General features: G+C 46.3%; 1 protein-coding gene across 6 annotated transcripts in view; it reads left to right on the forward strand.

Annotated features, from left to right (window-relative positions):
- The window catches only part of RCSD1 (RCSD domain containing 1), a 37827-nt gene that overhangs the window by 5154 nt on the left and 16519 nt on the right, over window positions 1–16154 (forward strand). For 2 of the 6 annotated variants that reach the window (XM_077174574.1, XM_054627983.2), the window contains exon 2: window positions 1042–2687. The exons of 3 other annotated variants lie outside the window; for them this stretch is intronic. In XM_077174574.1, coding sequence (XP_077030689.1) covers window positions 2682–2687 — 6 coding nt within the window. In that variant the 5' untranslated portion in view covers window positions 1042–2681. The remainder of the gene's footprint in view (window positions 1–1041; window positions 2688–16154) is intronic. One more of the 6 variants, XM_054627980.2, reaches the window with a different exon arrangement.

A 16154-nucleotide genomic window follows, 5' to 3' on the forward strand; every position in this document is an offset into this window, starting at 1 on the left:
AGCCTGTTTTAATGGCACTGGTGATGACTATATATTTCTTTTTCCTGCAGAGCGGAACAGATGTGGAACATTTTTTTGGATATAAGAACAAGTTAGTCTCATAGACACTGCTACATCCCAGGTTTGTAAGCAGGGATAAACAAAAGGATGCAAAGAGTCATACTCAAAGATACCTCCAAGTACTTGGAAATGCACATCATGTGCAACACCCAGTTTCTCTGTAGAACCTCCCTTAATAAGGTTTGTTTCAGAGGTCTTGCAGCTAAAGCACGTGGGTTGTTTGTTCAGATTTTCTAGTGGTTTTCAGTCCAGAAACAAGAGAGAGGAAAACAAATCCACACCTCATGTCTTCTTGTCTGGAGAAAAACAGACACCATATTTCTGTGCATTCACCCCTTGCTCCTTCAGGAAGGAAGATTTAGAATGGAAAAGTGTCAAAAGTACAGACAAAATTATAAAGATGCTCCAAGTACTGCATACCATGCCCAGAGCAATGGCATTTGGGAATCCAGCAGGCAGAAAAGGTTTGCTTTGTGGCAAGATACTTGGAGGCAGAAATAAATGGAGTGAAGAATTGTGGTGGGGCAGCTGCAACAGCTTTTGCTTTACTAATATGGGTGAAGCGATACTGCCTCTCCCTAGCAGTTTCCTTTTCTGTACACCTAAGCAAATGGTTTCCTCTGCACAGCAGAGCCCCTGAAAGCCAAAATAAAACACTGAAACAGCCCCTGAGCAGCAGGAAACAGTTATGGGAGGTGTGACTTTGACGGTGTGTTACATGGCAGGTATCTAGAAAACAACACTTGTGACCCATGTTCAGTGAAATCCCTCAGCTTGAAATCTCCTGCTGTCCCCAGAGCAGGCAAAGCACGGGCAGTAGAAGAATCCTGCCTTCCCTGCCTGAACCCTGTTTCTCAGTTCAGTTTCTATTCCCTGTCCTAATGTACCATTGTCAGGACTTGAAGAAATGAATAGGATTTCCAAACAAGTGGTAGCTCCATTTTCATATTTATTTGAGATTTTATTTTCTTGTATCTACAGTTGCAGCATCTTCTGGTTGCTTACAGCAGAGGGGTTTCATCTAATCCATCTAATCCAGTGTTTCAACAACAGAAGATTAATTAGTCCTCTTACCCAATCTCCAGATTGCAGCAACTCAGCCTATCATTCTTTTGGTTAAGGACAGAGTGACTATTGTATATTGAATCTGGGAGATAATTGGATCTCAATTTAAATCTGCAAATTCCACAGGAGTCCTGCAGCATGCAGGACAGCAACAGTTAACTGCACTGGAAGAACCACTATCAGTAACAGGGAGCTGGGGTATCACGATGCTCACATTTAAATCCATGCTGGAGCATTTTCAGCCACAGCCAGCAGGGACTTGTGAAACACTGCAAGGGAGAAGTACGCATCCCTTCTAGAAAACATGCTTTAACTCTCTTCTGCCTCCAAGGTACCGTGCCAAAATGACACGGATATGACATTGTGTCACTTTGCAGCTGCACGCAGAGCGAGGAAGCCAGCAGAAGACAAAGGGAGTGTTTCCAAATTCCTCTGCACCACCCTGCTCTCGAGAGGTGGGGACTGAAATTCTTTGAGAAGGAGCATATGCAAACAGTTGCTAAAAGAGATGTCCGGTTTACGACACTGTGATCAGCGTGGAAAGGGAAACTGCAGCAAAAACATTCCGGAGCCTTGTTTTTCCCCATCCGAATTTCTCTACCACCACGGAAGCTTCTCACTTCCAGTGCACGAGTCTGTCCATCCCCGTGAAAGGAGAGGAGAACAACCCACACCCTCCAACCTGGTGGTGTGAGACACAAATTCAAGGTGGAAAGAGCTGGTCCTGCTTTACAGCTGGACAGTGACAACCTTGCATGGGGACCCTCTGCTAGTGCCCACAATTAAGCCCTGTCCTCTCCCTGCGGGATCACCCAGCAGATATTTGTCCTTCCTGGGAGTCCCAGCCACGCACCGGGACAACGCCTTAAATTCTGCCCAAGCCCAATAATCACCCTCGCTCTCTTCCTATTCTGCCTTACTAAAGACAGTTCATTGCCGAGTGAAATTACCGAAAAGAAGGAAGAGAAAGGAAAGCTGCATTTAGAAGGAAAGGGATTCTCTCCTCACAAACAGGCAAGAGACCCTGCAGCCTGGGAGAGGGAAGTGTGGACAGCAGAGAGATCAAAGCAGAGATAGCAGGGCAGGAACTGCAAGCATTGGAGAGAAATAGAGACTAAACGGAGGGGTGGGAGGGGAATAAAGATAAGGTGATAGAAAATAGGAAGGAGGAGACAAAAAAAGAGAGAGAGGAAATGCACATGCGGTGTCCCCCAGTTTGGGCGCGGAGGCAGAGCTTGTTGCTTGTTGTCTCAGGAGCCCGGCGCTCCGGGAAGGACAGTATCTGTTTAGATTTGTGTCTAAATTTAAACCCTGATTGCCTTGCCTCCCCCTCCTCTCCCCTCCCTCCCTCCCTTCCTCTCACCCACCCGCCCTTCTTCCTTGTTCGCAGTGCAGGGCCGCTGGCCGGGCTCCGTCTGTCAGCTCGGGCTGAGCAGCAGCTGGGATCTCCCAGCCCTCCACGCTCTGCTCTGCCTCTCCTGAACTTTTCCCACAGATAACAGGGAAAGGGGTGGGGAAGAAAGATTGCCCCGAGGACACCTCTCTTCTTGCAGGACATGGAGGTAAAGAAAACTTTTTTTATTTCCACTAGCTTGTGACTGGCTCCGCGATCTGCTTTAGCTCCACCTTGCAGAGCAATTTCTCCCTGAAGGCAGCTTCAAAATATCTTTTTGCTGGGGTTCAGATAAAGGTCTTTTTCTTCCCATCCCGACTCCTATCGTGCACCTCAGACTCTTCTGCAGGTTTTAGTCCAGATTTGGAAAGCAGGGGGATGGTTTGGGAAGAAATTACCTCTGTGAAAGGGGAACGAGAAAGAGTTGCCATTTACTTACTGGTCTCCGAGGTGTGAATAGAGTGTTAGATTTTAAAAGGTATCATTTTGAAAGGAGGTTTTAAGGAATCATTAAGAACGGGGACATAAGAGAACAAACCTTCCAAGCTCTTGGGGTTGGTTCCTTCCCAATGCGTGCAGCAGCACTTGGGATTCACACCCTCAGCTGTGTGTGGCTCCTCTCCCATGTGGATTGGGAGGTCTCATTTTCCTTATCAGTGGAACATTTTGGGTCAGGGAAGGGGACCCGGGAGCCTGAGCTTGAGTGAGGTAGATGAGTAGCACACCTCCAGAGGGTTTTCTGTCTCCTTTTTCTCTGTGTACCCTGTGCTCCAGGAGAGTTGGATCTCATGTCTCAGGGTGGGCACAGGAGTCTGGCTTCCCTGGGGTTTATGTTCAAGCCTTCTCCTGTGTTCCCCCCTCTTGGGCAAGGCAGCTCACCTCCCTCTGCCTCCCCTCCCATTCATTGAAAATGGGAATGGTGGTGTTTGCTTTGGTCATGTCAGGCTGGATTTGTGAGCTTTTCAGTTTTTTAAAGTGGCAAGGGAAAAGGAATATTTATTTTTAGGAGGGGCACAGGAAATAGAAAGGTGATTACAACATTGGCAAAACCTCAAATTATGAAAGAGGACATTTGGTATTTCTCTCTGCTAAACAGAGACCTTACTAAACACTTTATATTATCTTCCCAGATAAGCCTTTTTCTGTGTGGATGCAGCCCCAGTAGCAGGACACTCAGCAGAGCCAGGGAACAGTGTGCTTCAAGCACCACTTCAGTTTTTCTTTGAAGAATTCCAGTGCATAACTCAGCTGGGCAATTGTGATAACACCCAGGTGCTAGCATCACCATCCTCGTTATCTGTGCTGACCTGCCCCACAGGCAAGGGTTAAAGATTTGGCCTGTTCAGGTGTGTTTGTTACAAAAAATGTCCTCAGCCGAATTATCTAAATAGATTTTGGGGTGGAGAAGGATCAAGCAGTGGTGGAACCAGCTCGGCACAGGCTATTTACGTGACATGACAAATGTTGGGCTTTACAAGCCTTTTCAGGTTTGACAGAGCCTAGGTCACCACTCACTGTTAACACTTGTTTTATTCTTTTTCACTATCCTGTAGTGTTTCAGCGGGGACAGGGAATTGAGCTCCTAATTTGTTATAATTTAGGGCTGAAACAGGTATTTTGGCATGTTGAGGACACTCTCCCTCACCCCCTCTCGTCTCCACACACAAAGGATTGTGCCCCTCGAGTATTTTCTGTTGTCACTGTTGAGTAGAAAGGAACACACCTGCCATTTCCTTTTTGGAGATACATGTGACACATGTGGAAGGTCAGGTGGCCAGGAAGCTTCTCTGAAGTACCTGACCTAAGAGCTCCTCACTCTTGCTTCTGTCCTTTTATCTCATTTCCCATCTTTTCCTTGTGCTACCTGGTTTGTTTTTATCATCTGTAGATTGCTGAATCCATTCTTATTTTTAAAACATCTCAATGACCAAGATATTTTATAAGTAGTGTGCTTGGTCCTGCCCCACGCCTCCAAAATGGTGTTTAATGTCCCAAAGTTAAGAAGATATTAGATGAAAATAGAGCCAAGAGCAAGAGCTTGATTTCTCACCAGCTGATTCTCTTCTCTGTTTCTTCCTGAGGGCTTTTCACAGGCAGGACACAAAGGCTCACCACAGACTTTTTGCTTTAAAACCAGGTTTAATGATCCTGTGCAGCAGGAACGAGAGGGGTCCTGTCATTTCCCTGTTTGCTTCATCAGTGGCAGGCAGAGCTGCTCCCTGCTTTCCTGCTGGCATAACTGGCAAGCTCTTTGCTCTAATGGGACACATGAGGATTACCAGCATTATGAGGAAAAGGGCAGAGGGCTGACCTAGCCAGCTGATTTCCATCACATCGCTGGCAGAAAGACCCTAGTTTTGAACAACTCACAGAAGCAAGATAGTTGGGATCTCTTTCTTAAAGTGGTTAGTTTCAGTTGCTGCTACTTAGGGACTAGTACCTATGGTCTTAGCCATCCTGCTGTCAGGAATGTGCCACATTGAAAGCAGCAACTGAAACTACTTAAGATCCTAAAGAGGGAGAAAAAGGCAGCAAAACCCTGCCCTTGCAGTTCACGTAATTTTTGTGATCTTCAGTGTTTTGTTTCGTTGTTTGGGGTTCTTTTTTGGCCCGTCTTCTTGATGCAAAATAGATTTGACAATCAATTTTCTTTCCAGTGTTTTGGCAGATGAAAAGAAATCATGAAGTTTATACCACAGATTGTTAATATGAGTTCATATCAAAAATGTGTAAAACTGCACTGGGGAAAGCTAAGCCACTTGTAAAGAAAAGCAGCCATGAAACATTCTTTGCACTTATGTACAGAAAGCATTAGAAATTTTTGTGTTGGTTTGTTAGTTTACATCTTCAGATTTGGCCCAAGCTAATTCCCATGGCTTGTGGGTTCCCAAACCTTGCTGCAGATGTTGTGAGTTAAGGCATCCACTGAAAGTGCTTGTGGCTTTCTGCAGCCCATATTCCACAGCAGTCATGGAATTCCTCTTTCCAGCCTCTCTGTAGGGGCTTGGGAGCATAGAGACACTTGAACTTTACTTGCACAGCTAGGGGAAACAATCCAAGAGTGAATTTCACTTGAGTGTCTCCCTACAGTGTCATGGGTTCCCTAAGCTGCAGGGGTGCAGAGGTGCAGCAGCCAGGTGTATTTTGGGAAGGCTCCCCCTTCTTTGTGCCTGCCAACAAATGTCATTTAATTCTGTGACATCTCCATTGCCATGTCTCTTTTCTGCACTACTCCTGCTAGATCTCCATTTTTCCTGTTGGTGCCCGGACTCAGCAGAGGGAAAGCTTTTCCAGGGCTGGGGGCAGTTCTCTGGCTCACTTCACCCTTCTGGGCAGCACTCACCCTGTCCTTAGGAAAACTGCACTGAGGAGATGTCACCCAAGGGGACTGAACCGGAGGGGATGCAGGAATGGGTACTGTGCAGATGAGGGGGCTGAAATCTGTGAGGGCCATCCTGGTCCTCAGAGCAGCAGGACAGGAGGGGAGCTGGGCTGAGAGAGGTCTCTGCCCACCCTGGCAGCTGTGGAGCCGAGATTGCAAACAGGCATTACGGCATGGGTAGCTCTGCCAGGATGCAATATCCCTTTCTCAGGAAGCTCTGATGATTGGCTTCCATTCTAAAAGTTAAAGTGTTCTTTTTCCCCTCTTCTTTTTTTTTTCTTTTTGCTTAACAGAATGGTTCAACCTCAAATACACTTGTTTTTGGTGTTTCCTCCCAAATCCATCAAAATGACACATTCACACAGTGTGTCTGTGAAAATAAAGGGAAGAGTATTTAAGTAAACTGGGTATTATATGACCCCATTCTACCTCTCAGGTCTGGGCAGATTTGGGACTGCTTGACAGTAAAGAGCATGTCTGCAGGAAAGAGTTCTGGACAGGATCTGGTTTGCCAGACTTACACATCCCTGTGACTGTAGGCCTCCCTCCTGAAGGACAGGAAACAACAAAACCAAACCCCATGGGCTGTGCTACAGCCCTTTCTTCCCCCTAGCAGACTCCCCAGAATAAATGGAATTAAGGCTTTTCCTGTGTCACCAGAGAGGGAGAATTCTTCTGAACCTCTCCCCACTCCCCAGTTTGGTTGTCTGAGTTTCCCAAGCCATGGTGACAGCATTTGGGAAACGCCTTCTGTCCTGTGCTCCACAGCCTAATTGGCAGGATGCTTTGCAGTTGGACAGCATATCATGCATACCTTCCCATACATTCCCAGGAGCTGCTTATCTGAACAACAGGGAAAAACATCAGCACTGCTTTATCAATAAATAGATGCTGCTTGGAAACTTGCTGGCTTTTATCATGGAAATGAACCAGCCCACACAAACTGGGGTTGGTTTTCCATTCTGTTTCCACTGTTAACTGAGGTGTTTTAGAGAGGTGGAGGCTCCTTTTCTTAAAACAACAGCTCTACAGCCTGAATTTGGGATTTGAGCTGGCAGCTGAACCCAGCAGCAAGGAAGCCTCTTTGGAGGACCTTGTTTGGTGCTTTGCAGACAAGGCAGCAGGCCCCGAATGTGGTCTAGAGACAGCAGAGCTGTTATGTAAGGAGAAGTTGTTATTACACACTCACTGCAGAGTTGCTTCACACCTCGTTGTGACAGAGGCACGGGGCACTTCATTCCTACAGTCTCACCTAGGCATGGTTTTAAGTCACACTTCGTGCAGGTCACAATGTATCCAGCTATGCAGTCTCATGCCAGAAATGCCTTTACATCAAATCTGACTTGTATCTTTATATCTTACCAGCAGTATCTGGATCCTGGTAATGTACTGTAAGGATAAGCCTTATCTGCCCCATTAGTGCCACTTTTCAGAAAGACAGGAAAAGAGGCTGCACCAAATTCTTGTCAGATTGAAGCACATCACTTGCTGAAGGTGTTTCTGGAAGTCTTCTGCAAAAAAAGACCCACACCTCCCTTGCCAGATTTAGAGCATATTTACATGCATGGCTTTTTCTTCATTATTCATCACCAGATTTTAAAAGAGCTCAAACCCTACATGTAGTAGTTTGCCTTAAGTTCCCACACCTATAGAACAGGTAGAAAACTTGTGAGCTGTTATTTTTGCATATGCAAATACACCTGTTTACCCTTTCAAACGAGATGCATGCAGGGTTTTGGTCAGTGTGGATGACTGGTGGCTAATCTGCAAAGGTTTACCACTGTTAGCTTCAACAAAGCTCCTGTTCATCCCAGGCTTCTCAAATGCACAGAGAATTAACATGTGTGGTTTGGAAAGCCTGGATATCTAAAAGTTCCAAACCAGTGACTTCTTGTGCACAGAAAGGCACAAAAATGCTAAGGAGAGGGAATTCTGCCTCAGAAGTTTGGAGTTTAAAAAGTTAGTGGGGTTTTGCAGGGAGAGTGAGGACAATACTGTAAAACTGTTAGCACAGAGGAAACAGAATTTGTTAGTGCATGAGAAAAAGCAGTATGCCTTGGAATAATGGGATCCAATTAAAGGAAAGATTTATATCTCACCAAATAGCAGGAAAGATTTCTAACAGTGAGGTCTGGCATGGTTTGGAGTAGCATAGTGGAAACCAAATGTAGTAGAAAATCTTTTTCCCATGAATGATTCAAAAATAGACTGGACTGAGTGGTAGAAAGATAAGAAGCAATCTTCAGTTGTATTCAGGTTAGTGGTACTGATAGGGCCACCAGAGGGGCAGCACCATGCTGCTTCTGCAGTTCTTCCACGTGTGGGCTGCTGGGAGAAACCAGTGGCTGTTCAGCATCAGGCCCAAAAAGTGTTTATGATTCCTCCCTGCTGCAGTGCATTGTTCAAGCCCAGCAAACTTCTGCCTGTGGGAAGTTCAGGTCAAAATAAATTGGCATCACATCTGCAAGAGTCTGGGAATGGTAATTTTATTGCCTGTGTAAAACACAAAACCAATTTTATTTTTATTCTTTCTTCCTGCTTTTAGAATGAGTTTCTTTATCCTTTAAAACGTCATACTACAACAGCAGTCATGGCTTACTCAAGCCAATCATCTTGAAATCCCTTTCTGCTGAAAGTGCCATGTTCCTCCTGATGTAAGTTCAGATGAAACATGTCCTGTTTTCATAGACACACACTTGAGCTGGTGTGCCAGGCTTCCCAGGAATTTCACCCCTTGGGCCTTGCAGTGAGGGCATGTTTAACTTGTGAAATGTGCACAGTCTAATCTGGTTTCCCATTTAGTCTTTACAAGGTGCATGGAGTTATTGACACTGTCCCTGTGTGAGAGCCCAGGGTTTGCATTCCCAGTTTGAAGGCGTTCATTCCCAGTTAGAGGCAGAGGGGCTCTCTGTGCAAACACACATGGTCCTCCAGACAGCAGGGGCCTGTGAAGAGGACGGAGTGGAAGGAAAGGGATGGATTCCTGAACACACTGGTTACTCCTACAAAAGAGAAACAATCCTAGCACTGTGTCTTTCATCTCCCAGCTCAATGCAAAGTTGCCTTTTCCACTCACATCAGGACTTCATTCTCATGTTGTACATTGTCCTGTACATAGTCAACTAAGGGACTGAAAAATCACTGGATCGTTCCAGTGATTCCAGAGATCAAAAGCTGAATTTAATTTTCCTTCTCAGCATCTGTGAATTCAGGGCCTTGCTGGCCAGAGCTTCCCAGTGCTGATTCACTCAGTGAGCAAGTGTCGTGCAGGCACTGAGCCCACACTTCCTGGACACCTGGTTCCGGTGGCCCAGCTTGAACCTGGGGAAACTGTGCCTGAGGGTGAAGGAACTTTAATTTCTCTTCTTGCCAGAGAGAAAGAACATGTAAACGGGGTTCAATCAGCCAGCAGGTAAAAGAAATGGAGCACTGAAGTAGGGGTAGAGTGTTTCAAAGCTCTTACGAACACTGGGTTTCTCCGTTAAAGCATTATGGGAGAATTTTTATGAGCAGTTTTACTCAGAGATCATTATCTTCTTCACATCACCAAAAATAATCTATGTCAAAGGCCAAGCTGCAGCTCGGGAGTTGCTTGTGTGCATTTTCCTTAGGGTATATAGATGAGTTGTTTACCTGTGGAAAAGACTAAATTTCCAATGCACCATTATGGCCAATCCAGACTGGGCTGAAAACTCAGGCATTTTTAAACATAACAGCAAATTACAGCTGCCTGGGTACATTTCCCCAGTGTTTGGCCCAGTTTTCAGGAGTCTTGCAGGCTGGAGACTCTGGATGAAGCCAAAGGGTGGGAAAGCATCTTTGCAGACCCAGGTCCTCAGTGCCACTGGGGCCACTGAGCCCTCCAGGGTCCAGCTAACAAAACATCTCAGTGGCTATAGCTCAGCATTCACACCTCAAGCTGGCTGCCAGCAGAGTGCTTGCTATCACTTTCCTCCACTCCATATCTGTGTACCTTTTTAGACTAAATTCCTGGCTTAGATAAATATGAACCTCCTTCTCTGTCCCGTCTGTATCCAGTGTAGACCTAATTTCATAGCAATGTGTTACAAAGATAGCACAGTCCTAACTGATGAGTCTGGAAGCCTCTGTAGTTGGAAGCTCTGGGCAGGCTCATTTACCCTTCTGATTTTCTGTTCCCAGCCTGATAAATTGAGAGGAGTTTGAATCCCTGTGCTGCTCTAACTAGGCTGTCTCTGAGTTTAAATGGGGAGGTACCACAGTCTACTTACAGCATTTATCAGAAATATTTTGAACTGTCCCTGCATCTTGCATTCTCTGTGCACCTTCTTTGACAGTTCAGTGACTTCAGTTTCTAATTTAACCTTCTCAATAGCTTCAGGTTAGATAATTTATGCCTTTTGTATGTGCACTTGCTTGAAGTTCATCTTCTTTAAGCACTCATTAGGCCAAGAGCGATCCCTTCCTCATCCCACCTGAAGCATCTTGAGTCTGAGCCTCCTCGTGTTGAAATTCATCTTTTTTTTCAGGCTCTGCTAAAAGCAGGGCTTTTTCCCCGAACCCCTGTGAGGCAGCCAAGAGAGAAGATCCATTGGGTCGAGACCTTTTCTGCTGCAGGGGCTGTTCCATTGGCTCAGCCCATTTCTCACAGAGCAGCTGCCCAAGGGTCTCCCAAGGGTCTGCAGGTGAGAGCAGGGTGTAGCCTCCCATGGCGTCTGAAGCTACAGCGAGTCACTTAAAGGAGCACCATGGCTGAGATGGCATAAAACAATGATTTATTTCAAGGCTCAACAGGATAAACATGGTTTATGCCTTTCTTTCCCCACTGAAGTAATACACATGCAAGTCCAGCCTTCCTGGCCATCTCTCCACTGTGTGTCTTAGTCTAAAACTCCTTGCTCACGTGAGAGCAGAGCACTTGCACTACAGACTGCCCTATTTCCTGTCTCCTGTCCTGTGGGCAGCCTGGGAGGTTTTGCTGGTTGCTCCTCCATTAGCTCACCCTTTCCTCTCCTAGAGCAGCAAGAGCTCCCCAGAAGAAGGCCTGGAAGTACACACAGAGAGGCACCAATTAATTTGGGGGAGCTTGACAAGCTGTGTACAGTTCCCAGACCATTAAGAAAAACAGATGTCTGGAAGGGAAACACTGGGAAGCTGAGAAGGATCCTGAGGGAAGCCCTGGCCAGGAGCAGAGCTCTGTACAAGCAGCTGGTGGAGGCAGCTCACCAGGAAAGCAGCAACATCTCACAGTGGCCACCACTGCTCTTCATCAGAGCTGCCAGCACACCCCTCCAGCCATGGAGCCTTTGGAAGCAGCCTTTGGAAGTCTCCAGGACACATCCCAGAGGCTGCCTGGACAAGCTGCTGAAGACACACGGGAAGCAATGCTCTCCAGGCCAGCCAGAGCAGCATCTTGCTAACAGCTGTTGTCAGCTGTAAATCAGGACATCAGCATCACCCTGCCAGGGTACAGATCAGCTCTTGGCTCCAGCGGAGCAATTCCACATTGGGAGTGTCTGTGGATTCTTAAAACAACACAACCTCATCAACTTATTTATTCAATGGATGATTTCTGAGAAATAACCCATTCCCCACCTTCAAGCATATTATCTGCAGTTTAGATATCTGCTACAGCTCATGTCTGTTGTATCACCAAGCTTTCAGACAGTATTTATTGCTACAGGGCTCCCATCAGATGGAGAGAAGGAATTCATGACAGGACTTTATATCCATATCCTGCCTGACATACCAGAAAACCCAGATGTCTTCCTGAACTAAGCTGAAAACTGTGTAGTGTTCACCTAATTTAATTTTGGAGAAATGAAAAGTAATGCTGCTTGAAGGAGAGTGGGGATCTTCAATTTCTTAAGAAAGTGGTGCATTAGCTCCCAGATGAAATCCTGCTGCCAAGTTAATCACAGAATCATCTAGATTGGAAAAGACCTTAAGATCATCAAGTCCAGCCATTAACCCAGCCCTGCAAAGCCCACCACTAAAACAAACCCCTAAGTGCTACATATACATGTCCTTAGGGATGGTGGCTCCATCACTTCCCTGGGAACCTGTTCCACTGCTTGAACAACCCTTTCAGTGAAGAAATTTTCCCTAACATCCTATCTAAACCTCTCCTGGGGGGAAACTTGAGGCCATTTCCTCTTGTTATATTCCCACTGGCCTCCTTCATTGTGACCTTCTTTAAGTGAGGAGCTGAGGGCTGTATTTGACAGGCCATTCCAGAGTAAGGGACTTTATTTTCAGCATCCCAATCTGAATTTTCATAACCTCAAATAATAGGAATGCTCAGTGTATCTGCTGCGAGGTTCTGGCTTACTGATAGCACTCCCATTTAAGCAGTACAAGCTATTTCCCTCAAGAGACCTAGAGATACGGCAAACTTGATGGACAATTGCTTCAAATGTGTCCCTGGTGTTCACTTGGAGCAAGGGAAGAGCTCTGCAGCATCAACACCATTCTTTTAAGGCCACATGAGAAAAAAAACCCTACCTTTTTTTAGAAACTGTTTGTTCCAGATAAATACAGCCAGTGTTTTTAAAACAAGTGTATTAACTCGAAGGAAACAGCAAGACACTGAGTTTCCAGGACTTCATAAAGGGAAGAGGTGTATTAATTTAGTCTCCTAGTGTAGTCAGACTTTGTAGAGATCTGTGTTCAGTTATTTGTTTTTTGTGTCTCAGTGCTTAAGGTTGCTGATGGCTGAGCTCCATTTTGCAGTGGTAGAGCTGTAGTCAGATGGTTTGCAAAACATTTCCACCTACAGAAGCCACACGGTAAACTACCAGCTTTTCAATAGTTCAGTACTTCTTTTTATTTCTTGAAGCTGTATCATCTTAAATACCTCAGCCTCTGAACAGAGACAACACAGTGCACCCCAGAGAGTCAAAGGGAGAACCCTGTGTGGTGTGTCTGGGCTCAAAACCCAGTATGGGTGCATTTCTGAAGTTGTGCTACTTCAGGTGGCAGGAGAACCCCCCTCGCATGGAGCCTCTCCAGGGAAAGGCTGCCATGCTCCCTGTGTGGGCACAGCCTCTCTGCTTTTCCCTCTTTTTCCACTTGTGTGGCTGGGTATGACCACATCCAGCCACATATCAGCTTTATCCACAATCCTTTTCCTGCTGCCTGGAATGATTTCCATGTTGGCTGCTCGGCCTGACTGTGAGCAGCTGTGCTGGGCTTGTTGTGAGGCAATTGCAGACGCAGGGCCCTGCGACAGGAAAGGCGGAGGCCGTTTCTCCTTGAATTCATTGGACTCCTTAATGAAGCTTCTGTGTTTTCCCTGCTCTCTTGGACACCCTGGCCACCTTGTCTGTAGGCAGCTGGCCTGGCTGGCAATGTAGATTTTTGCCTCTCTGCTTAGCCCTCCTGTTTTTTTCCTTGTCACTGTCTGCAGGCAAATGTTGTTATGTATCTTACAAACCAAATAATCCTGATGATCATGATCTCTTTTTACTGTGTGTCCCACAGCCTCTCCCCCTCAGGTCTCACTAGTACTTAACAGCCTTTTATTTCACCTTCCTACCTCCCATCCCAACCCCCTGTCTTCTCCCTGCAATAGGAGTCACCTTGTCCTTTCTTGAGTGCCTTCTGTGTCTTTCCTCTTGAGCATTCTGGCTTCTGGGACCAAATCTCATTTTAGCTGTTGCACTAAAATTCTCTCCTGGATTTTTGAGTAGCTGAGGGGAATTACCGTGTGATAGATCCACTACAGGACTAATGCAGAATGGAAAGGCTGCAATTCATATCCTGCAGTCACTCCCTGATCCTGGAGGTTCCTTCAGTTCACTGGGCACCTGCCTGCTCTATATCAAAATTTAACCAGTGCCTGGGATGCTGCTTCTGCACAAGCCTGGATTTGCCCTGCTTGACCTGTCCTTGGGTCCCTGTTACATTCCCCGTGTCCCACATCCTCATCTCTTCCCAGCACTCCTTTTCCCATTGGAATACTCTGAGCATGGCAAACAGGATCAGGCATCTCACAAAAAGCACTTTTTTCAGAAAAGGAAACAGTGGCACCCATGTTTTGCTGGAGGTTTCTGTGGCCACCTCAGTCGCGGATTCCCAAACCACTATGAATGCACACAAAATAATTTGTTTAAATTATTGATTTTAACTGTTTTGCCATCCCCTGCACAGAGAGTCATGGCTGAACAGCCAGATGCCTTTTCCTGCTCAGGACACAGCAGAGCCAAGAGCTGCCTGTGTCTCTGCAGAGTACAGGCTGAGGTTTCACACATGCTGCCCCTGCACAGGCACCCTGCCCGCTAGGGACCAGGTGCTGCAGTTCACTGCCTCTTTTGGTAATGGTGGTGCTGGATCAAACCACTCTTGGCAGCCTTTGCAAAGAGCAATAAGACACTTGCTCAGGAAGCCTGGGCTCTGTTCTGTTCTCTGAGAGGGTGGGCTTCAAACCCTTTGGTCTGCCCAGGAAGGGATGGGTTTTAATCCAGGGTTTAGGGCAAGCACTTGCCAGCCTGCTTGTTAAAGCCATTCCAACATGTAGCAAAGAATTCAAGGTTTGCTGGGGCAAAGGAGACCTCACACACCTGCCTGGTCACCTGAGTGCTCTCCTGACAGCCTGACACTTGAATGCTCTCCTGAAACCCTAGCTTGCCTCAGGACCAGTTCTGGGGGGTATGCAGCAGTAGCTGTACAGGCATTAAAGTGCACAAGCCCATACATTGCCCTCTCAGCACATGCTCCTGACAGTGCTTTGAGGAAATGCTGCTGAGGTTGATCAACCCATGCAGTGTTGGGAGCATACAGGCACCAGGCAATTGCCAAATGTTCTCATTGCCAAAAGGGAGACTCAAGATCTCATTTGTGCCTTTCACAGTGACTCTTTCTGCTTTGGTCATCTCTCCAGACAGAGCTTGGCAAGCACAGGCCAGGCACTCCTGAGAGCTATATACCTACCATGGCACAAAGGAAAGAACAACTTGCTTAAAATAATGATTATCTCGTTTTATTTTCATTGTAGTCCCTCTCTGAAACAGAAGGTAGATAGTTTATTCACCTCATCAAATTTCCCGATGTCTACAGATGTTTCCTCTAATTCTGTTGTGAGGGACACAGCTCCTCTGCTGTGTGTCTGGCACTGGCTGCTCTCCTCTGCCTGTCTCCTCCTGCCTGGCACTGCCTGGCTCTGCTGACACCACAGCATCTCACTCCAGCCACCACCCAGTGGTCCCCATGGCCCAGCACATTTGGGCTCTTACTACCTCATAGGGACAAATAGACCTGGGTACCTCAAACCACTAAAGGATGGAAAGCCATCAGGAGTTTCCCCTCTACTTTTAGAAGGCAAGGCTGGGAGTACACAAACCATTTATTTACAGTGTAGTGGATGAGTTCAACACAGTGCTTCTTCCTTTGAGAAACATTTGTCTCTTTACTACTTTACTTTACTTTCGGGCTACTTATCAACTTCTACCCAATTCCCAAATCATGCTTTGGTTAGCTTTTAAATTTGGCAGATCCAACCCTCTGTAGCTTTCAAGTGAGGCATTTGAGAGATTCTCTTGTAGTCTTCTGGATGAAAGCTGCTGAGCTGGAATATCCTCACGTTACCCTTTGGGCAGTGCTTGACCCTGAGTGCCAAGATGGCAGCACTTCACAAGGGAACTCTCAGAATGAGAAAATCAAGACCAGATCACTGCAAGTCTTGATAAGAATGTTGCCCTAAAGCAAACTCCTTCCAAACTCAGGGAAGTGTTACATATTTTTACATATTTTATGTAAAGTGGAATTTTTCTGCCCTTTCTCTTAAAAACAAACAATCCCTTGTAGTCCACATTCCTCATACTATTCTGCCCTGGTTTATAGTCAGAGCTCCTTCCTCGTTATCACCCTCATTATAGCTGTGCAATAGCCTTGCAGTTGAGGCCAGGCACACACTCATCCTATATTCACTTATCTGTGGTGGGATAAGGTTGACCTGGGTGCCACTCTGAGAAGGAATGTCATACTTCTGTGTTGTTCTTGTGGCTAACTTAATAGACTCTGAGAGAAAGGCCAGCAGTGATTTACCCTCAGGCAAGAAACTTGCTCTCCACTGAAAATACTTCAAAAATAAGAGTTCAAGAGAAGACCTGATGTGTTTTCCTGCCATTTGCATTTCAGGAGTTTCAGTTGAATCTTTGTTAGGGCTGCTGTGAGAGGTGCTGTTTTCAGAGGGAACTGAGGAGAGCTGCTAGGGATCTCTGCCTTCTAACAACACTGACTGCCTTGAAGGCAGCACATGTAAGCAGGACTCCTTAC

Source organism: Agelaius phoeniceus, chromosome 2, assembly GCF_051311805.1.
Source record: "Agelaius phoeniceus isolate bAgePho1 chromosome 2, bAgePho1.hap1, whole genome shotgun sequence".
Lineage (NCBI taxonomy): Eukaryota > Metazoa > Chordata > Aves > Passeriformes > Icteridae > Agelaius > Agelaius phoeniceus.